Genomic DNA, 22,828 nt, shown 5'->3' with positions numbered 1-22,828 from the left:
GGGAAGCATAGAAATAGCGTACATAGAACAGATCTTATACTTGCTTTCAATGAGAATGACAGATCTATAACTTACATTTCTATGTCAATTTGGTCAGGTCGCCCAAAAAGTGACATATTGCAGCTTCAAAGGGTTTTAGAAGGTCGTATGGACAATAATGTACTGTATCTACCTGCAATCTAAGCCCTTTGTCCATGCAGTGTGTGGAAAAAGGTAGTTACATTTCAAGTCAACCACTGTGGACTATGTATGAAGGAAATACAATATGCATTCAAAGCTCTGTGTTTGGGTATGCACACACACACACACTCACACACACAATATGCATTCAAATCTCTGTGTTTGGCTATGCACAAACACAAACACACACACACACACACACACACACACACACACACACACACACACACAGACACAATCCATCCATTCACAGGTTTGAGTGTGTTGTGAGTCTTTCATGCATTAGATAGGGCTTATATAGTTGACCATGAAACTCGACTGTGTGGGGGGGGGGTGTGTGTGGGGGTACATTTCCATACAGGTTTGAGCTCAGGGTTATTATTCACTGCACCCTATTTAAGCACACACACATCTAGTCTGTGTGTGTTTGTGATTAGAGCCAATAGACTGGTTGGTTATTATTAGATAAGGGCTGTCTTTATATAGTGCTTTCTCTAACAATCAGCTTCTCACATTTTCTCTCTATACCCTACACACACTTCTGTACTGTGGTCTGATCTAGGACCTGTTCATATTCCTCACGAGCACCAGGTCTGCATAGTTCCCCAGGTCTGCAGCTAGGTGTCAGTGCTGCATGAAAGGGGGTATATGTGTTGTGTGTGTGTGTGTGTGTGTGTGTGTGTGTGTGTGTGTGTGTGTGTGAGAGAGAGAGAGAGAGAGAACCCACGAGGGGGGGGGTGTAGCCACCACTAGGGGTGCTGTGGCTCTACATTACAGGCTGTGTGAGAGGGAGACAGAGAGGGTGGGGTGAAAGAGAGAGGGAGACAGAGAGGGTGGGGTGAAAGAGAGAGGGAGACAGAGAGGGTGGGGTGAAAGAGAGAGGGAGACAGAGAGGGTGGGGTGAAAGAGAGAGGGAGACAGAGAGGGTGGGGTGAAAGAGAGAGGGAGACAGAGAGGGTGGGGTGAAAGAGAGAGGGAGACAGAGAGGGTGGGGTGAAAGAGAGAGGTTGTAGAACTGCAGAGGATTAGACGGTGTTGGTCCTCAGAGCAGAGGGGGGGGGGGGGGGGGGGGGGGGGGGGGGGGGGGGGGGGCATGGACCTGCAGAGGATGACGGAGGGAGGATGGAGATGCCCTCCTAGAGGGGTAAGGGTATGAAGTAGATCAGCTCTTGTTGCTAAAGGAGGGGCCGTTGTGTATGTGTGTGGATGGGTAATACCTGTGTGTTCTGCACATGATGATGCCAGGCTGGGGGAGGGGGGTCTATTCTGTCATGCTTATCTCCTGCTATGTCTCTAATGCTGTTACCTTATTAACACAGCATATGTCCTTAACTCCTGCACCTCTGTGTCTGAGCAGAGTAGAATGTTCCATAGTGACCTTGACCACAGTCCACCACTCAATACCCACTCTCATATTGATTGTTTTAATGGCTGTATTAATTAAATAATCGTCAGTTTATGAACTATCAACGTTGTAGAAACCTTTTAGAAATGCCAGGACGTGGTCAGTAGTGTTCCCCGTTTAATCTGCCTTATTCATTAGACAGTCATTCCCAACGCCATTAGCCCTCTACTGTCTGTGGAGATGCTGTCCTCTTAGCAGCCGGGTCAATAAACTTTATAAAACAGGTCCCAGTTTGTTAACACTCACCCAGAGGCAGTTTCCTCCAGAATGTGTGTGTTTTTCCTGGATGCCGTTGTGTTTAACACAGGCATGTGATTTGTGGGTGTGTGCCAGACGTGTTCTCCTTTGGGGAAAAATAAAACATGACTGCATGTTTTCTGTCTGTGCAGTTGTGTGCCGTGACCACTTGGGTGTGTATGTGAGCTGTGTTGTGGGACTGCACTCTCTCTCTCTCTGTGTGTGTGTGTGTGTGTGTGTGAGACACTTTCTCTGACGTGACAAGCGAGACCAGGGGCCATCTGCCACTAGGTTTACAGTGCGATAAAACGAGTGTGTTTGGGGGAGGGGAAGACCTAAACCTTTATCCCCAGCCAGTTCACAGTGGTAATAACGAGAACCATCTGCCTGAGTACCACTGAATCCTCCCTAGACACACATCCCTGGTGACCATCGCAGCTTATTGAGCCTCAGTGTAATAGACGTGTAGACGGTGTGTGTACTACTAGATGCCTGCAGCCTAGGCAGTATCTAAACTGGGTCAGCACCCAACTAGGTTAATGTATCTTATGGGCCACCGTGTCCATGTGACTGGTGACGTCGCTAAGCCTGTGTGTATGTGAGAGAGAACGCAGGGGGCGTGCTGTGTCCACTTATCTGTCCACTGATCTGTCCTCTGATCTGTCCACTGATCTGTCCACTGATCTGTCCTCTGATCTGTCCTCTGATCTGTCCTCTGATCTGTCCTCTGATCTGTCCTCTGATCTGTCCACTGATCTGTCCTCTGATCTGTCCTCTGATCTGTCCTCTGATCTGTCCACTGATCTGTCCTCTGATCTGTCCTCTGATCTGTCCTCTGATCTGTCCTCTGTCTATTATGACAGAGAGAGACTAAATATGGATGTGTGTTTTGTATTGACTCTGTTATAACCATAGAGTTAGAATACTAGAATGGCGAGGAACCGTCTTGTAATGGGATAAAGGTCAGGGAGTTGGTCACCCCGGGGTGGTTTGCCAGTGCTGTGATAAGATATTGAATTGGAAGGAAGAATGTATCAGCACTGTATGTTTGTTAGCTAGCCAGATAGTTTTAGAGGAATGATTCCATTTTTTAATTTTTTATTTAATGGCAACATTGGATTGAAACAATGCCGTTAAACCACAGCCATACACTGGCTGAAGTCTGTTGATGATAGAACTTAGATAAGTTGTAAATGTAGCAAGTACTGATATTGTATCATATAATAGCACTCACATGTAAACTTCTATAGTCTGTTTACATAGTTTTTAGGCTATTTATACAGAATAAAAACCTGTATAAACTATTTTTATAATTATGACAATATTTTAGGTTGACAATAATTCTATTACACAGTTTCTGACACATCACATGCCTTTTTATTTTCCTGCATAAGTAAAATCAGGATTAATTCTCTACTGCCATTCATTCCAATTAGACTGCTTTGGATTTCTCCCTGACCAATATGGCTGCATGTTCACCCCATTCTGGAACATTGAGGGTTTATGACATAGCCCCTCTAGTAATTTAATAGGATGTCTCTGGTTATAAGGTTGTGTATGTAATATTGATTGTGTATATGTATGTGTGTACAGAGGGTGATGAGACTGGTATCATGGATGACCTGATGGAGGCGCTGCAGTCTGGTGCTGCCTTCAGGAGGAAGAGAGGACCACGACAAGCTGGTAAGAACACACTGTTGCTCTCTGTGTCTCTCTGTGTCTCACTTACACACACTTGGGCGGATATACTCTCTCACCCTCATGCACAAACACAGTGATTCTCCCTCAGATGAAGCCTTCAGTCCCTGCTTGCTCTCCTGTGTGTCTGCCATCTGTTGTGTGGCTGTAGGGCTGGGGCGTGGCACCAGTTTGGGCTCTGCTCCAGGGAACTAGCCAGGGCAGGGCAGTGGGAGAGGGAGGGGGTGGCAGGCACAGGGAGGGGTTAGAAATACACTATAAAAATGTGTCTTCACAATGACTTCAACATTAAACTGTGTTCACCCCGGACCTGTCTACAACCACTAGCATGGGGCTAGCACTTGCTGTTCACACTTAGTGTGTCTAAATGATCTGTATTGATTTCCACTCAGATCTGTTCTCCAGCCTCTCTCTCTCAGGCCAGACGATACACCACCCACATAATCTGGTTAGATACTCTCTTTCTGCTGTTTCACTGGCCTATTGGCCTTTTGAGTTACTCACTTCAACTGCTAGTGCTAGATACACACACACACACACACACACACACACACTTAAAGCTAGAATCCTTAGCTGCTAAAAAAAAAATTCGGACAAATTATTTATGTTGTTATTCTGTCTCTCACTGTACAAATAAACCTACCATTAAAGTTAAAGACTGATCATTTCTTTGTCACTGGGCAAACGTACAAAATCAGCAGGGGATCAAATACTTTTTTCCCTCACTGTATACCTAGTGATTCTTCAAGAATATATCTTAGAAATGCCCCATGAGCTTATTTCAACTGTCGTACCCCATCAGAACCGCAAATATGACCTTGTTTCAACTGTCGTACCCCATCAGAACCGCAAATATGACCTTATTTCAACTGTCGTACCCCGTCAGAACCGCAAATATGACCTTGTTTCAACTGTCGTACCCCGTCAGAACCGCAAATATGACCTTGTTTCAACTGTCGTACCCCGTCAGAACCGCAAATATGACCTTGTTTCAACTGTCGTACCCCATCAGAACCGCAAATATGACTTTGTTTCAACTGTCGTACCCCATCAGAACCGCAAATATGACTTTGTTTCAACTGTCGTACCCCGTCAGAACCGCAAATATGACCTTGTTTCAACTGTCGTACCCCATCAGAACCCGCAAATATGACCTTGTTTCAACTGTCGTACCCCATCAGAACCGCAAATATGACCTTGTTTCAACTGTCGTACCCCATCAGAACCGCAAATATGACCTTATTTCAACTGTCGTACCCCATCAGAACCGCAAATATGACCTTGTTTCAACTGTCGTACCCCATCAGAACCGCAAATATGACCTTGTTTCAACTGTCGTACCCCATCAGAACCGCAAATATGACCTTGTTTCAACTGTCGTACCCCATCAGAACCGCAAATATGACCTTGTTTCAACTGTCGTACCCCATCAGAACCGCAAATATGACCTTGTTTCAACTGTCGTACCCCGTCAGAACCGCAAATATGACCTTGTTTCAACTGTCGTACCCCATCAGAACCGCAAATATGACTTTGTTTCAACTGTCGTACCCCGTCAGAACCGCAAATATGACCTTGTTTCAACTGTCGTACCCCATCAGAACCGCAAATATGACCTTGTTTCAACTGTCGTACCCCATCAGAACCGCAAATATGACCTTGTTTCAACTGTCGTACCCCGTCGGAACCCCAAATATGACCTTATTTCAACTGTCGTACCCCATCAGAACCCCAAATATGAGCTTGTTTATTAACATGTAACAGAGAAGGGAGGAGAGAAGGGAGGGGGAGTGATGTTTATTAACATGTAACAGAGCAGGAAGGAGAGAAGGGAGGGGGAGTGATGTTTATTACATGTAACAGAGCAGGAAGGAGAGAAGGGAGGGGGAGTGATGTTTATTAACATGTAACAGAGAGCAGGAAGGAGAGAAGGGAGGGGGAGTGATGTTTATTAACATGTAACAGAGAGCAGGAAGGAGAGAAGGGAGGGGGAGTGATGTTTATTAACATGTAACAGAGCAGGAAGGAGAGAAGGGAGGGGGAGTGATGTTTATTAACATGTAACAGAGCAGGAAGGAGAGAAGAGAGGGGGAGTGATGTTTATTAACATGTAACAGAGAGCAGGAAGGAGAGAAGGGAGGGGGAGTGATGTTTATTAACATGTAACAGAGCAGGAAGGGGAAGTGATGTTTATTAACATGTAACAGAACAGGAAGGAGAGAAGGGAGGGGGAGTGATGTTTATTAACATGTAACAGAGCAGGAAGGAGAGAAGGGAGGGGGAGTGATGTTTATTAACATGTAACAGAGCAGGAAGGAGAGAAGGGAGGGGGAGTGATGTTTATTAACATGTAACAGAGCAGGAAGGAGAGAAGAGAGGGGGAGTGATGTTTATTAACATGTAACAGAGCAGGAAGGAGAGAAGGGAGGGGGAGTGATGTTTATTAACATGTAACAGAGCAGGAAGGAGAGAAGGGAGGGGGAGTGATGTTTATTAACATGTAACAGAGCAGGAAGGAGAGAAGGGAGGGGGAGTGATGTTTATTAACGTGTAACAGAGAGCAGGAAGGAGAGTGATGTTTATTAACATGTAACAGAGCAGGAAGGAGAGAAGGGAGGGGGAGTGATGTTTATTAACATGTAACAGAGCAGGAAGGAGAGAAGGGAGGGGGAGTGATGTTTATTAACATGTAACAGAGCAGGAAGGAGAGAAGGGAGGGGGAGTGATGTTTATTAACATGTAACAGAGAGCAGGAAGGAGAGAAGGGAGGGGGGAGTGATGTTTATTAACATGTAACAGAGCAGGAAGGAGAGAAGGGAGGGGGAGTGATGTTTATTAACATGTAACAGAACAGGAAGGAGAGAAGGGAGGGGGGAGTGATGTTTATTAACATGTAACAGAGCAGGAAGGAGAGAAGGGAGGGGGAGTGATGTTTATTAACATGTAACAGAGCAGGAAGGAGAGAAGGGAGGGGGAGTGATGTTTATTAACATGTAACAGAGCAGGAAGGAGAGAAGGGAGGGATGTTTATTAACATGTAACAGAGAGCAGGAAGGAGAGAAGGGAGGGGGAGTGATGTTTATTAACATGTAACAGAGAGCAGGAAGGAGAGAAGGGAGGGGGAGTGATGTTTATTAACATGTAACAGAGCAGGAAGGAGAGAAGGGAGGGGGAGTGATGTTTATTAACATGTAACAGAACAGGAAGGAGAGAAGGAAGGGGGAGTGATGTTTATTAACATGTAACAGAGCAGGAAGGAGAGAAGGGAGGGGGAGTGATGTTTATTAACATGTAACAGAGCAGGAAGGAGAGAAGGGAGGGGGAGTGATGTTTATTAACATGTAACAGAGCAGGAAGGAGAGAAGGGAGGGGGAGTGATGTTTATTAACATGTAACAGAGAGCAGGAAGGAGAGAAGGGAGGGGGAGTGATGTTTATTAACATGTAACAGAGCAGGAAGGGGAAGTGATGTTTATTAACATGTAACAGAGAGCAGGAAGGAGAGAAGGGAGGTGGAGTGATGTTTATTAACATGTAACAGAGCAGGAAGGAGAGAAGGGAGGGGGAGTGATGTTTATTAACATGTAACAGAGCAGGAAGGAGAGAAGGGAGGGGGAGTGATGTTTATTAACATGTAACAGAGCAGGAAGGAGAGAGGGAGGGGGAGTGATGTTTATTAACATGTAACAGAGCAGGAAGGAGAGAAGGGAGGGGGGGAGGGATGTTTATTAACATGTAACAGAGCAGGAAGGAGAGAAGAGAGGGGGAGTGATGTTTATTAACATGTAACAGAGCAGGAAGGAGAGAAGGGAGGGGGGAGTGATGTTTATTAACATGTAACAGAGCAGGAAGGAGAGAAGGGGAGGGGGAGGGATGTTTATTAACATGTAACAGAGCAGGAAGGGAGAGAAGGGAGGGGGAGTGATGTTTATTAACATGTAACAGAGCAGGAAGGAGAGAAGGGAGGGGGGGTGATGTTTATTAACATGTAACAGAGCAGGAAGGAGAGAAGGGAGGGGGAGTGATGTTTATTAACATGTAACAGAGCAGGAAGGAGAGAAGGGAGGGGGAGGGATGTTTATTAACATGTAACAGAGCAGGAAGGAGAGAAGAGAGGGGGGGGTGTAACCTCACTGGTGTACTGGAGTGGATATTACATTTTTGAATAACTATATGCCAAAGAGAGACTGTTCTCTCTCCCTCTATCTGTCTCTCTCTCTCACTCACTCACTCACTCACTCACTCACTCTCTCTCCCTTCTGTCTCCCCCTCTCTTTCGGGCAGGTATGTGTGATGTTTTGTGTGTTATGAGTGTGGAGGTTGTAGAGTTGGGCTCAGTGATCTGTGGAGAGGTCTTCTGTGGTCCTCTAACTCTGGTGTGTATGTATATGTAATACTGTGGTTGTAATACATACACTACTTGGCCAAAAGTATGAACATGTTTTGTCTTCGGTTGCAACACTCACTGCTGAGTTCCAAACTGGCTCTGGAAGCAACGTCAACACAAGAACTGTTCGTTGGGAGATTCATGAAATAGGTTTCCATGGCCGAGCAGCCGCACACAAGCCTAAGATCACCATGTGCAATTCTAAGCGTTTGCTGGAGTGGTGTAAAGCTCGCCGCCATTGGACTCTGGAGCAGTGTAAATGCGTTCTCTTGAGTGATGAGTCACGCTTCACCATCTAGCAGTCCGACATACAAATCTGGGTTTGGCCGATGGCAGGAGAACACTGCCTGCTAGAATGCATAGTGCCAACTGTAAATTTTGGTGGAGGAGAAATAATGGTTTGGGGCTGTTTTTCATGGTTCTGGCTAGGCCCCTTAGTTCCAGTGAAGGGAAATCTTAATGCTACAGCATACAATGACATTCTAGACAATTCTGTGCTCCCAACTTTGTGGCAACAGTTTGGAGAAGTGAGGTCCATACAGAAATGCTTTGTTGAGGACTTGACTGGCCTGCACAGAGCCCTGACCTCAACCCCATTGATTGAACACCTTTGGGATGACTTGGCCTAATCTCTGTCTCTCTCTGTCTCTCTCTGTCTCTCTCTGTCTCTCTCTGTCTCTCTGTCTCTCTCTGTCTCTCTCTGTCTCTCTCTCTGTCTCTGTGTTTTCCATGTATAATGTGTTGGTTAGCTGTGGTTTATTCAGGCCAATCAGAGCTTTGTTTATGTCTAATTTTCCAGTCAGCCACGTGGTTCTCCCCTGCTCTCATTAGTTTGGACACGATAGTGTGTGTGTGAGAGGGAGACACATCCTGGTTCTAATACACCCATTTAAGATGGCTGACATTCTGACATTCAGAAATGGATGGACTGTTTTCCACATTACATTCCTCTGCTTTTCTCTCTGTTTATCTCCTCTTCCCCCTTGATTCTGCAACAATTCCTCTCTCCCTCTTTCTTCACCTCTCTCTCTCTTCTACCCCTCTCTCCCTCTCCTCTCTCTCTTCTACCCCTCTCTCCCTCTCCTCTCTCTCTTCTACCCCTCTCTCCCTCTCCTCTCTCTCTTCTACCCCTCTCTCCCTCTCCTCTCTCTCTTCTACCCCTCTCTCCCTCTCCTATCTCTCTCTTCTACCTACCCCTCTCTACCCTCCTCCTCATCTCTCTCTTCTACCCCTCTCTCCCTCTCCTCTCTCTCTCTTCTCCCCCTCTCTTCTCCCTCTCCTCTCTCTCTCTTCTACCCCTCTCATCCCTCTCCTCTCCTCTCCTCTTCTACCCCCTCTCTCCCTCTCCTCTCTCTCTCTTCTACCCCTCTCTCCCTCTCCTCTCTCTCTCTTCTACCCCTCTCCTCCCTCTCCTCTCTCTCTTCTACCCCTCTCTCCTCTACTCTCTCTCTTCTACTCCCTCTCCCTCTCTCTCTCTCTCTCTTCTACCCCTCTCTCCCTCTCCTCTCTCTTCTCTTCTAACCCCTCTCCTCCCTCTCCTATCTCTCTCTTCTACCCCTCTCTCCCTCTCCTCTCTCTCTCTTCTACTCCTCTCTCTCTCTTCTACCCCTCTCTCCCTCTCCTCTCTCTCTCTTCTACCCCTCTCTCCCTCTCCTATCTCTCTCTTCTACCCCTCTCATCCCGCTCCTATCTCTCTCTTCTACCCCTCTCTCCCTCTCCTCTTCTCCTCTCTTCTACCCTCTCTCCCTCCTCCTCTCTCTCTCTTCTACCCCTCTCTCCCTCTCCTCTCCTCTCTCTCTTCTACCCCTCTCTCCCTCTCTCGCTCTCTCTCTCTCTTCTACCCTCTCTCTCTTCTCCTCTCTCCTCTCTCTCTCTCTCTCTCTTCGACCCTCTCCTCTCTCCCTCTCCTCTCTCTCTGCTTCTAACCCTCTCTCCCTCTCCTCTCCTCTCTCTCTTCTACCGCCTCTCTCCCTCTCCTCTCTCCTCTTCTACCCCTCTCTCTCCCTCTCCTCCTCTCGCTCTCCTTCTACCCCTCTCTTCCCTCTCCTCTCTCTCTCTTCTACCCCTCTCTCCCTCTCCTCTCTCTCTCTTCTACCCCTCTCTCCTCTCCTCTTCTCTCATCTTCGACCTACGCCCCTCTCTCCCTCTCCTCTCCTCTCTCTTCCTAACCCCTCTCTCTCCCTCTCCTCTCTCTCTCTTCTATACCCTCTCTCCCTCTCCCTCTCTCTCTCTTCTACCCCTCTCTCCCTCTCCTCTCTCTCTCTTCTACTCCTCTCTCTCTCTCTAACCCTCTCTCCCTCTCCTCTCTCTCTCTTCTACTCCTCTCTCTCCTCTCTCTACCCTCTCTCCTCCCCACTCTCTCTCTTCTACCCCTCTCTCTCTCTCCCTCTCCTCTCTCTCTCTTCTAGCCCCTCTTCTCCCTCTCCTCTCTCTCTCTTCTACCCCTCTCTCCCTCTCCTCTCTCTCTCTTCTACTCCTCTCTCTCTCTTCTACCCTCTCTACTCCTCTCTCTCTCTTCTACCCCTCTCTCCCTCTCCTCTCTCTCTACTCCTCTCTCTCTCTTCTACCCCTCTCTCCCTCTCCTCTCTCTCTCTTCTACCCCTCTCTCCCTCTCCTCTCTCTCTCTTCTACCCCTCTCTCCCTCTCCTCTCTCTCTTCTACCCCTCTTCCTCTCTCTCTACCCCTCTCTCCCTCTCCTATCTCTCTCTTCTACCCCTCTCTCCCTCTCCTATCTCTAATCTCCTCAGAACATCTTGCTGTTACTGTCCAGCATTTTGTAACCACTGGTTTCTGTAGCATATTATTTTATTAACTGTAATTGAATTTTACCTTAACCATTGTCAACGTACAGTTCCAAGACTGTATGTTTAGCATTGGTATTGCTATCATTTTATTATACGGATTTAAATTGAAAATAAGTGATACAAAATTGTATCACATTACATTTTTTTGTCATCTTTGAATATGTTTTAGTTTGACCCCATACCTTATCTTTTACTGTGTTGTTATTATGCCGGCAGTTTCTCTCTCTCACATCCCTCTGTTCTTCCATACTGTTAGATTCCACACACAGAGAGCTCCAGCCTCATGCTGAGTGGTGTCATGGCTGTCTGCTTCCAACGAGAGCCACGAGGCTGAGAGGAGAGAGACTGGGGAGACTGACCTCTAACCCCTGACCTGTGACTCAGCAGCTCTGTCTGCCTGGTTGTCTCTAGGGGAGAAGGGCGACAGCTGCCCTCACTCTGTCTACACTGCTCTTTTAAAGCAAGGCCCACACACACACTGCATACCAACACACACACATGCACACACACTGCATACCAACAGACATATGCTCAAATACCAATACTGATACAAATATATACACACTCACATACACCCACACTTCAGCACATAGTAACACACTTTATACAGTCTCACACAGTCTAAGATTAAGCACTCATTCTGAATGGTTAAGATAAGGGTTAAGGTTAGGCACTCATTCTGAATGGTTAATATTAAGCACTCATTCTGAATGGTTAAGATAAGGGTTAAGGTTAGGCACTCATTCTGAATGGTTAAGATAAGGGTTAAGGTTAGGCACTCATTCTGAATGGTTAAGATAAGGGTTAAGGTTAGGCACTCATTCTGAATGGTTAAGATAAGGGTTAAGTTTAGACACTGATTCTGAATGGTTAAGATAAGGTTACGCACTCCTTCTGAATGGTTCAGGTTAGGCAATCATTCTGAATGGTTAAGGTTTAGGATAGGGGTAAATATTGAACACATAACCTTCTGACCCAGAGTCCGGGGATGACAACCCCCGTCCACAAAGCCCTCGCAAAACCCAAGCCTACTGATGATAATAATGCCCGCTGTTGCCCCTAGTGGCCAACGTCCTCAGGACATGGATAGATGTCCAATTTTGACTTCAATCTTGAACTACTGGCTGGCCAATCAATGGAAATGACAAGCTACTGGCTATTCCCCTCTGTCATGTGATGGTGTTTAAAGGAATGGGGACATCACAATGAGGCGTCGCGAACATCACTATAGACCCATCTGCTAGGTCATAACCCCACCCTAAAGCACCACTCACAAAAGATGACCAATAACAAACACCAATCACAATAGAGACACACTCTCTCCTCAGCAGGCCAGCCCTTTAACGGGGGGGGGGGGCCCTAATAAAGGACCTTCCCTCACCGTGGGGCTCCCTGTACACCTCAACAATACACACATACACACACTTTCCAAAAGTTACTGACCAACAAAACCCCCATCTAGACAAGTCCAACCCCCTTCTCTCTCTCACACACACACAGGAACACACACACACTGCCCTTTCTGCTTTGAGAGCAGTTGTCACAAATGGTTGGTTATGGAATGGGAATAAGTGTATTGCCTGTCTAGCCTGGGGAGGGCGATGTGAGCTTCTATAACCACACACACTGTCTGCTGCTCCAGCTGGGAGCTTCTATAACCACACACACTGTCTGCTGCTCCAGCTGGGAGCTTCTATAACCACACACACTGTCTGCTGCTCCAGCTGGGTGCTTCTATAACCACACACACTGTCTGCTGCTCCAGCTGTGGGAGCTTCTATAACCACACACACTGTCTGCTGCTCCAGCTGGGAGCTTCTATAACCACACAAACTGTCTGCTGCTCCAGCTGGGAGCTTCTATAACCACACACACTGTCTGCTGCTCCAGCTGGGAGCTTCTATAACCACACACACTGTCTGCTGCTCCAGCTGTGGGAGCTTCTATAACCAGACACACTGTCTGCTGCTCCAGCTGGGAGCTTCTATAACCACACACACTGTCTGCTGCTCCAGCTGGGTGCTTCTATAACCACACACACTGTCTGCTGCTCCAGCTGGGAGCTTCTATAACCACACACACTGTCTGCTGCTCCAGCTGGGAGCTTCTATAACCACACACACTGTCTGCTGCTCCAGCTGGGAGCTTCTATAACCACACACACTGTCTGCTGCTACAGCTGGGAGCTTCTATAACCACACACACTGTCTGCTGCTCCAGCTGGGAGCTTCTATAACCACACACACACTGTCTGCTGCTACAGCTGTGGGAGCTTCTATAACCAGACACACTGTCTGCTGCTCCAGCTGGGAGCTTCTATACACACACTGTCTGCTGCTACAGCTGGGAGCTTCTATAACCACACACACTGTCTGCTGCTCCAGCTGGGAGCTTCTATAACCACACACACACTGTCTGCTGCTACAGCTGTGGGAGCTTCTATAACCAGACACACTGTCTGCTGCTCCAGCTGGGAGCTTCTATACACACACTGTCTGCTGCTACAGCTGTGGGAGCTTCTATAACCACACACACTGTCTGCTGCTACAGCTGGGAGCTTCTATAACCACACACACTGTCTGCTGCTCCAGCTGGGAGCTTCTATAACCACACACACTGTCTGCTGCTCCAGCTGGGAGCTTCTATAACCACACACACTGTCTGCTGCTACAGCTGGGAGCTTCTATAACCACACACACTGTCTTGCTGCTCCAGCTGGGAGCTTCTATAACCACACACACTGTCTGCTGCTACAGCTGGGAGCTTCTATAACCACACACACTGTCTGCTGCTCCAGCTGGGAGCTTCTATAACCACACACACTGTCTGCTGCTACAGCTGTGGGAGCTTCTATAATGATACACACTGTCTGTTGCTACAGCTGGGAGCTTCTATAACCACACACACTGTCTGCTGCTACAGCTGGGAGCTTCTATAACCACACATACTGTCTGCTGCTCCAGCTGGGAGCTTCTATAACCACACACACTGTCTGCTGCTCCAGCTGGGAGCTTCTATAACCACACACACTGTCTGCTGCTACAGCTGTGGGAGCTTCTATAACCTGGTTTGGACCTCACTTCTCATCTGTCAGTAATTATGAAGACTCCCATATTGTGTAATGTGTCGCAGATGATCTTTAAACCACTCTGTGTCCCCATCTCCCCTCACACACACACACACACACACACACACTCAGGAACACACTCTCTCTCACACACACACACACACACACAGAGTTATATACAAAAGTGAACACAGGCAGCATGTTTTTGAGGCATTGTGCTGGGTTCTTGTCTAGACATCTCATTTCCTGGTGGGAAGAGAACTATTCAGTCCCAGAGCTAAACTCCCCTCTCAGCTCTGACTGGAGAACCAGTTACTCTAGCACCAGGAACCAGTTACTCTAGCACCAGGAACCAGTTACTCTAGCACCAGGAGCCAGTTACTCTAGCCCCAGGAGCCAGTTACTCTAGAACCAGTTACTCTAGCATCAGGAGCCAGTTACTCTAGAACCAGGAACCAGTTACTCTAGCACCAGGAGCCAGTTACTCTAGCACCAGGAACCAGTTACTCTAGCACCAGGAGCCAGTTACTCTAGCACCAGGAACCAGTTACTCTAGCACCAGGAACCAGTTACTCTAGCACCAGGAACCAGTTACTCTAGCACCAGGAGCCAGTTACTCTAGAACCAGGAACCAGTTACTCTAGAACCAGGAACCAGTTACTCTAGCACCAGGAACCAGTTACTCTAGCACCAGGAACCAGTTACTCTAGCACCAGGAACCAGTTACTCTAGAACCAGGAACCAGTTACTCTAGAACCAGGAACCAGTTACTCTAGCACCAGGAACCAGTTACTCTAGCACCAGGAACCAGTTACTCTAGCACCAGGAGCCAGTTACTCTAGCACCAGGAGCCAGTTACTCTAGCACCAGGAGCCAGTTACTCTAGAGCCAGGAACCAGTTACTCTAGCACCAGGAGCCAGTTACTCTAGCACCAGGAACCAGTTACTCTAGCACCAGTTACTCTAGCACCAGGAGCCAGTTACTCTAGCACCAGGAGCCAGTTACTCTAGCACCAGGAGCCAGTTACTCTAGCACCAGGAACCAGTTACTCTAGCACCAGGAGCCAGTTACTCTAGCACCAGGAACCAGTTACTCTAGCACCTGGAACCAGTTACTCTAGCACCAGTTACTCTAGCACCAGGAGCCAGTTACTCTAGCACCAGGAGCCAGTTACTCTAGCATCAGGAGCCAGTTACTCTAGCATCAGGAGCCAGTTACTCTAGAACCAGGAACCAGTTACTCTAGCACCAGGAGCCAGTTACTCTAGCACCAGGAGCCAGTTACTCTAGCACCAGGAGCCAGTTACTCTAGCACCAGGAGCCAGTTACTCTAGCACCAGGAACCAGTTACTCTAGCACCAGGAGCCAGTCACTCTAGCAGTTTAGGTTACTATCAGCACAGATGGGCTTTGTCCTGATCAGTCAGAATTGATCTGCTCTTCTAACCAACATCATCCTCTATTTCGTTCATACCTGAAATTGACTAACCCCCAAACCAGTGTCCTCTCCCTGATTCTCCGACCCCCAAACCAGTGTCCTCTCCCTGATTCTCCGACCCCCAAACCAGTGTCCTCTCCCTGATTCTCCGACCCCCAAACCAGTGTCCTCTCCCTGATTCTCTGATTAGTGTCAGGGTTACTGGTTTAGTCTTTATTCTGAATCCTCTATTTACAATTGTAGACCTCTCTCTCCCTAGGTCACTGTAGTTCTAATCATCAAGCTCTTTCTTTCCTCTTTCTGTTCTCTCCTGAGTGAGTGGAGTGGCGCGGAGGAGTGGCGCAGAGTTGACAGCCTTTGAAGTTTCTTCTCGTGTTGGGTTTCTGGGACTGGCTCTGTTCTGCACCTCTCACACTCTATCAGGGTCATTTGCATAATGTCTAATTAGTGTGTGTGACTGTGAAATCTCTCTGTTCTGAACACCCTGCGGTGGATGCTAATTTAAAGCCCTGGCTGCCTGTTTTCGTCAGCATTGATGAAGTTCTGTGAAGCCGAGTACTGATCAAGTGAAATCGACTGAATTACATAACTGCTAATGTATCTCTCCATCTTCCTCTGTCTGATCCCTCTCTCCTCCTCTTCCTCCCCAGACTCAGTGCTGTCCCTGTCACAGCTAGTGCTGGAGACCTGCTCGGTTGTGTGTGTGTGTGTTTGCATCCGTGTCCAGAGTCTTACTACCAGGTCAACTCCAGAATACACTACTGCATCTCACTGACTGCTCTAAACTCTCACACACACACCTACATCCAACTGTGTGTGTTCTCAGTCACATTGTGTGTGTGATACAAACACACAGTTCTTTTGCAGCAGGTCTTGGGGGATAATTGTACTCATTTCTCAGACACACACACAATCCCCGACTGATCTATATAATTCAGCATGGCCGCTGTGGCACAGCTGTCCACCCACGCAGGAGAATAGAGAGAAGGGAGGGGAAATAAGCAGGATTGCTTAGATAAAACAAGTAGAATGATAAAAACAACATAACGTCCGCAGGGCACAATTTCTCGCTCTTCTCTCTCCCTCTCTCTCTCCCCTTTCTCTCATCTTCCTACTACATGTATCATCCTTCCATCCCTGTACATTTCTCTGTGTCAGCAGGATCATGTAGAGCAGTAGTAATCTGACACATAGTGAAGGGTTCAGTACGCACACACACAAATCCTCACTCACACTAACACCACTGCTGTGTACACGTTTACTAGACTTGTGAGTACCAAAAGTCCTGGCAAGAATTAAAGCAACTAAAATTCAGAGAAGTGAGGATATTTTGCCAGTCCTCACTTGTAAAAAGGCTATTTTAGGCTTAGGGGTTAGTTTTATGGTTCGGGTTAGGGAATAAAGGATTCTGAGTGGGAATCAATTGTTGGTCCTAAAAAGTCCTCACAGTTCTAGTAAGATAAATGTATGTACAATTCTGACTTAAACTGTATATGTTGGAGTCATTAAAACTCGTATCACAACCACTCCACACATTTCTTGTTAACAAACTATAGTTTTGGCAAGTCGGTTAGGACATCTGTGTGCATGACACAAGTCATTTTTCCAACAATTGTTTACAGACAGATTATTTCACTTATAATTCACTGTATCACAATTCCAGTGGGTCAGAAGTTTACATACACTAAGTTGACTGTGCCTTTAAACAGCTTGGAAAATTCCAGAAAATTATGTCATGGCTTTAGAAGCTTCTGATAGGCTAATTGACATCATTTGAGTCAATTGGAGGTGTACCTGTGGATGTACTTCCAGGCCTACCTTCAAACTCAGTACCTCTTTGCTTGACATCATGGGAAAATCTAAAGAAATCAGCCAAGATTTGTAGACCTCCACAAGTCTGGTTCATCCTTGGGAGCAATTTCCAAACGCCTGAAGGTACCACGTTCATCTGTACAAACAATAGTACGCAAGTATAAACACCATGGGACCACGCAGCCATCATACCGCTCAGGAAGGAGACACGTTCTGTCTTCTAGAGATGAACGTAATTTGGTGCGAAAAGTGCAAATCAATCCCAGAACAACATCAAAGGACCTTGTGAAGATGCTGGAGTAAACAGGTACAAAAGTATCTATATCCACAGTAAAACGAGTCCTATATCGACATAACCTGAAAGGCCGCTCAGCAAGGAAGACACTGCTCCAAAACCTCCATAAAAAAGCCAGACTACAGTTTGCAACTGCACACCTTTTGGAGAAATGTCCTCTGGTCTGATGAAACAAAAGTAGAACTGTTTGGCCATAATGACCATCGTAATGTTTGGAGGAAAAGGGGGGAGGCTTGCAAGCCCGAAGAACACCACCCCAACCGTGAAGCACGGGCGTGGCAGCATCATGTTGTGGGGGTGCTTTGCTGCAGGAGGGACTGGTGCACTTCCCAAAATAGATGGCATCATGAGGGAGGAAAATAAGGTGGAAATCTTGAAGCAACATCTCAAAACATCAGTCAGGAAGTTAAAGCTTGGTCGCAAATGGGTCTTCCAAATGGACAACTTTACTTCCAAAGTTGTAGCAAAATGGCTTAAGGTCAATAAAGTCAAGGTATTGGAGTGGCCATCACAAAGCCCTGACCTCATTCCTATAGAACATTTGTGGGCAGAACTGAAAAAGCCTGTGCGAGCAAGGAGGCCTACAAACCTGACTCAGTTACACCAGCTCTGTCAGGAGAAATGGGCCAAAATTCACCCAACTTATTGTGGGAAGCTTGTGGAAGGCTACCTGAAACGTTTGACCCAAGTTACACAATTTAAAGGCAATGCTACCAAATACTAATTGAGTGTATGGTAACTTCTGACCCACTGGGAATGTGATGAAAGAAATAAAATCTGAAATAAATCATTCTCTCTACTATTATTCTGACATTTCACATTCTTAATATAAAGTGGTGATCCTAACTGACCTAAGACAGGGAATTTTTACTGGTATTAAATGTTCTTGTGAAAAACTGAGTTTAAATGTATTTGGCTAAGGTGTATGTAAACTTCCCACTTCTACTGTAGTTGTGTGTGTGCGTGCATCACCAGTGAATACAGGATTGTTCATGTGTGGGTCCTGTTGACCAGTATCAACAGACGGTATATTCCTTCAGACAGCCTGGACCTGGGGGGAGTCAGTCTCTCTCTGCCGCTGCATCCCAAATGGCACCTTATTCCCTACATAGTGCACTACTTTTGATTAGATCCCTATGGAGTCTTGTCAGAAATTGTGCACTACATAAGGAATAGAGTGCCGCAGGCTGGTTGTTTGCAGTGAGACGTTTGGTTTGCTAGTCTTTAGCCAGCCTGTACTGAACTGACCCCCGTCTCCACTGTCCCTCTGCCGCTTGTCTGGTAACACAATATGACCAATCCCTGAAATGACCTGTCTGACCTCTCTCTCTCTCTCTCTCTCTCTCTCTCTCTCTCTCTCTCTCTCAGCCAACCGGAGAGCTGGTCATGCAGTGACGAACATCTTGGCCAAAGAGTTGATGCAGGAGGACACCGCGCCCCGCTTCAGCAAACCACCCAATAAGAAGACCAAGATAGTGCAGAAGGAGGAGCCTAGCATAGAGGGGGCGGGGTCACTAGAGGACCTCTTAGAGGACAGTCTATCACGGTCCAATTAAAGGAGATGGGTAGAAGTTTGCCCTTAGCCACAGATCTAGGATCAGCTGGTCTTACCCATATCCCAACCTTAACCATAGAGAAATATAGAAACTGTCCTTCAATCAGTGTCTAAGGGCAACTTCATCCTCCTGCCAGTTGAAGGAGGAGTCTGTGCCCATTGTCCTTCATGGGACCACCGGATTGGACATACTGGTACTGAAGGAGCCAATGGGTGAGGGCGGGGCTCTCACCATGACACGCTGAGGGAAGACTCTTGCTTTGCCATATAAACATATCCCTGTTGAAGCATCTGCACACATCCACTGCACTCTGTCTGTCTCTATTTCTCTCACACATCCACTGCACTTTGTCTGTCTCTATTTCTCTCACACACATCCACTGCACTTTCTGTCTCTATTTCTCTCACACATCCACTGCACTCTGTCTGTCTCTATTTCTCTCACACATCCACTGCACTCTGTCTGTCTCTATTTCTCTCACACACATCCACTGCACTTTCTGTCTCTATTTCTCTCACACATCCACTGCACTCTGTCTGTCTCTATTTCTCTCTCACACACACACTATCTATCTGTCTTCTTTCCTCTGTCTGAAGTGCATCGTGAGAATCCAAAGACTCTTTCTCAGGAGGAGGGGTCCTACATGTTCCCAGAGGGATGGAAGTCCCAGTCCGGATGGTGGAGATGTCCTGCTGTATGGAAACCCTGGGTGGTTTTTGGAACACTGCTTTTCCCACGTGCTTTGATTTAAAACCTATTAAATGTTGCTCTTTAATTGTCAAATATACTGTATGCTAATGTTGTGCTGTATACTGTATGTTTATAAAAGAAACAAGGGCCAACCAATACAATTCCAAGCTTCACATTTCAGCTGTCGTGTTGTCCAATAGGGTTAGGGTGGACCAATCAAAAACCTTCTACCTTAAAGTGTGTGTGTGTGTGTGATATCACATGTTGAGTGTGTTCCACAATCCTCATCTCCACTGTTCTATCTCTCTGGTTGACAGGGAGGAGTCACTGATTTCTGGCTATATTTGGAGCACTCATGGGCTTTCTCATGGGCTTTCTCATGTAACTCGCTTTGGATAAAAGTCTGCTAAATGGCATATTATACATTATTATTAAGTGTGTGTGTCTAGCGCTGTGTGGGTGGGTGGGTGGGTGTGTGTATGGATGTAATGGGGGTTGTTTGTGCATTTATGTAGTGTGTGTGTGTCAGTTTGTGCATGGGTATGTTCTGTCGTCTGTAATTACTGTCTGTTACTGCCTCTGTCTGCTCTCATCATAAATGCTCTATTTCATAAACAGAGCTGTGGTCTTTCTGCTGAGGTTACTGGAGGACCTGCCCAAAACTGCTGAGGTGTGTGTGTGTGTGTGTGTGTGTGTGTGTGTGTGTGTGTGTGTGTGTGTGTGTGTGTGTGTGTGTGTTTTGCCCTTTTAGACAGCAGCACCTGTTGCTTAATGTCTGGACTTGCTTTTCTCTATTCCGTAGCCATCAGCAAATGTTGTTGCCGCAGCACTAGTATACAAGCATTGTGAGGGGTAGTTCTGTCAGCTGCCCCATACCAATCCCTATGCAAATATAACATATCCCTACCGCTGATCTCAAGTCAGTCTCAAGCGCGTTGAACATCTGCATGCTTAACTGTGGAGTCCATAAGTACTGATCCGTTTGTACTGTAGAGCCAAGCACAAGTTGTTTAAGGGCTTTTACCAACACGTTGTGGTCGAGCTGAGAGATCACCTCATGGTCATTGTTGATTCCTACAGTACGTTACAAAGCTATTAAAAGGACCAACGTTACCACAATGTTTGTGACGTGATACGTTTCCAGCTTATCCTCCAGTCAGTCAAATGCTGGGGAGAATGTCTCAGATAGGGATTGTTCACCAGAAACACAACTACAACATTGTGTCAACCGCAAGACAGCGTTCCTTGTGTTTCATGTGATCTTGTCTCTATTGAATTTCACTTTCAAACGTTGCAGAGAGGTTGAAAAAACATCAATGGAAAATAATACAATTTTCTTTGTTGATATATATTTTTTTTGATTAGTTTGTTTTCAACATGAATTTTTACTCTTGCTTGTTTTAATGCTAGTGAGGTTTCATTTTGTCTTGAGAGATATCACTGTGGTAATGTGTATATGGTATTATGTATGAAGTCCTTCTGTTAAAATATCTTCAATAAGAATGTCTGAGGATTATTTTGTACGACAGACTTTGAGGTGTGTGTGTGTGTGTGTGTGTGTGTGTGTGTGTGTGTGTGTGTGTGTGTGTGTGTGTGTGTGTGTGTGTGTGTGATTTCAAATAAAAAACAGAGCTCTGTTCCTGGGTCTCAACCAGAAGAAATTCCATCTGAGGTATATTTCTCTGCACCCCAGGGGTTAGAGAGACTATATATGTACTAGATCTGACACACACACTCACACACACACACACATTAAGTCCATTTGGAAGAGCTATTACATCACCACAGAGTCAGACTTTACAGCCCTACACTGTATCGTCACACACACATTATTTCCTGTTGTGACCCTGTTACGGCTGTACTAACACACACACACACACGGCCGTTGTTGAGGCTGTGTATCTGCTGTCGGTCCAGGTCCCAGACTTTTGCTGGTGAGTTTTCCACAGACTTCTGCCAATGTACGTTCCACAGATCCCTCACTGGGACATCCACTGGACGAGCACCAGACTGTGTGTGTGTGTGTGTGAGAGAGAGAGAGAGAGAGAGAGAGAGACATGGACACATTTCCCTGTTTTTTTTCCCTAAACTCCTCTCCCCGATGGTGGTGAGGTCAGTCTGACTACTCTCTATACTCCTCTCCCTGATGGTGGTGCAGGGTTAGAGGTCAGTCTGACTACTCTCTATACTCCTCTCCCTGATGGTGGTGCAGGGTTAGAGGTCAGTCTGACTACTCTCTATACTCCTCTACCTGATGGTGGTGCAGGGTTAGAGGTCAGTCTGACTACTCTCTATACTCCTCTCCCTGATGGTGGTGGAGGGTTAGAGGTCAGTCTGACTACTCTATACTCTTCTCCCTGATGGTGGTGGAGGGTTAGAGGTCAGTCTGACTACTCTCTATACTCCTCTCCCTGATGGTGGTGCAGGGTTAGAGGTCAGTCTGACTACTCTCTATACTCCTCTCCCTGATGGTGGTGCAGGGTTAGAGGTCAGTCTGACTACTCTCTATACTCCTCTCCCTGATGGTGGTGCAGGGTTAGAGGTCAGTCTGACTACTCTCTATACTCCTCTCCCTGATGGTGGTGCAGGGTTAGAGGTCAGTCTGACTACACACTGGGAACCAGCCAGGGGACTGTTGTAACCACTTTAAAGGTCAATGGTTGAGTAGAAAATATGGTCATGATTTTATTCAACTTCCACTGTCCTCCAAGAATGGCTGATAAAGTGACAGGCTGCTTTCCCATTCCACAGAAGACCGAGAAGGGGAGGATGTTCTCTGTGACACACCACACATTTCCTCTTCAGTAAGGAGAAGATCTGCTGCTGTCTCCCTTTCCCCTCATTAACACTGGTGATGATTTAACCAAGACCCTTTTCCCCTCATTAACACTGGTGATGATATAACCAAGACCTCTCTCCCTTTCCCCTCATTAACACTGGTGATGATTTAACCAAGACCTCTCTCCCTTTCCCCTCATCAACACTGGTGATGATTTAACCAAGACCCTTTTCCCCTCATTAACACTGGTGATGATATAACCAAGACCTCTCTCCCTTTCCCCTCATTAACACTGGTGATGATTTAACCAAGACCTCTCTCCCTTTCCCCTCATTAACACTGGTGATGATTTAACCAAGACCTCTCTCCCTTTCCCCTCATCAACACTGGTGATGATTTAACCAAGACCCCTCTCCCTTTCATCCTTTGTAGTTCTGTTGTGACCAAAGACATGTGCCAGCCATATTAAACTAGACTAGTGC

General features: G+C 46.6%; 1 protein-coding gene across 1 annotated transcript in view; it reads left to right on the top strand.

The window, feature by feature from the left end:
• The window catches only part of LOC115205024 (protein diaphanous homolog 1-like), a 59,813-nt gene extending 40,861 nt beyond the window's left edge, over positions 1-18,952 (top strand). Inside the window, exons 11-12 of the mRNA XM_029770585.1 lie at positions 3,416-3,505; positions 18,690-18,952. Of these exons, the coding sequence (XP_029626445.1) occupies positions 3,416-3,505; positions 18,690-18,877 (278 nt within the window). The 3' untranslated portion in view covers positions 18,878-18,952. The remainder of the gene's footprint in view (positions 1-3,415; positions 3,506-18,689) is intronic.
• The last annotated feature ends 3,876 nt before the right edge of the window (positions 18,953-22,828 follow it).

This window comes from Salmo trutta, chromosome 13, assembly GCF_901001165.1.
Source record: "Salmo trutta chromosome 13, fSalTru1.1, whole genome shotgun sequence".
NCBI classification, from domain to species: domain Eukaryota; kingdom Metazoa; phylum Chordata; class Actinopteri; order Salmoniformes; family Salmonidae; genus Salmo; species Salmo trutta.
Note: the sequence above shows the minus strand (reverse complement) of the source record. Positions and strands in the feature narration are given on the sequence as shown.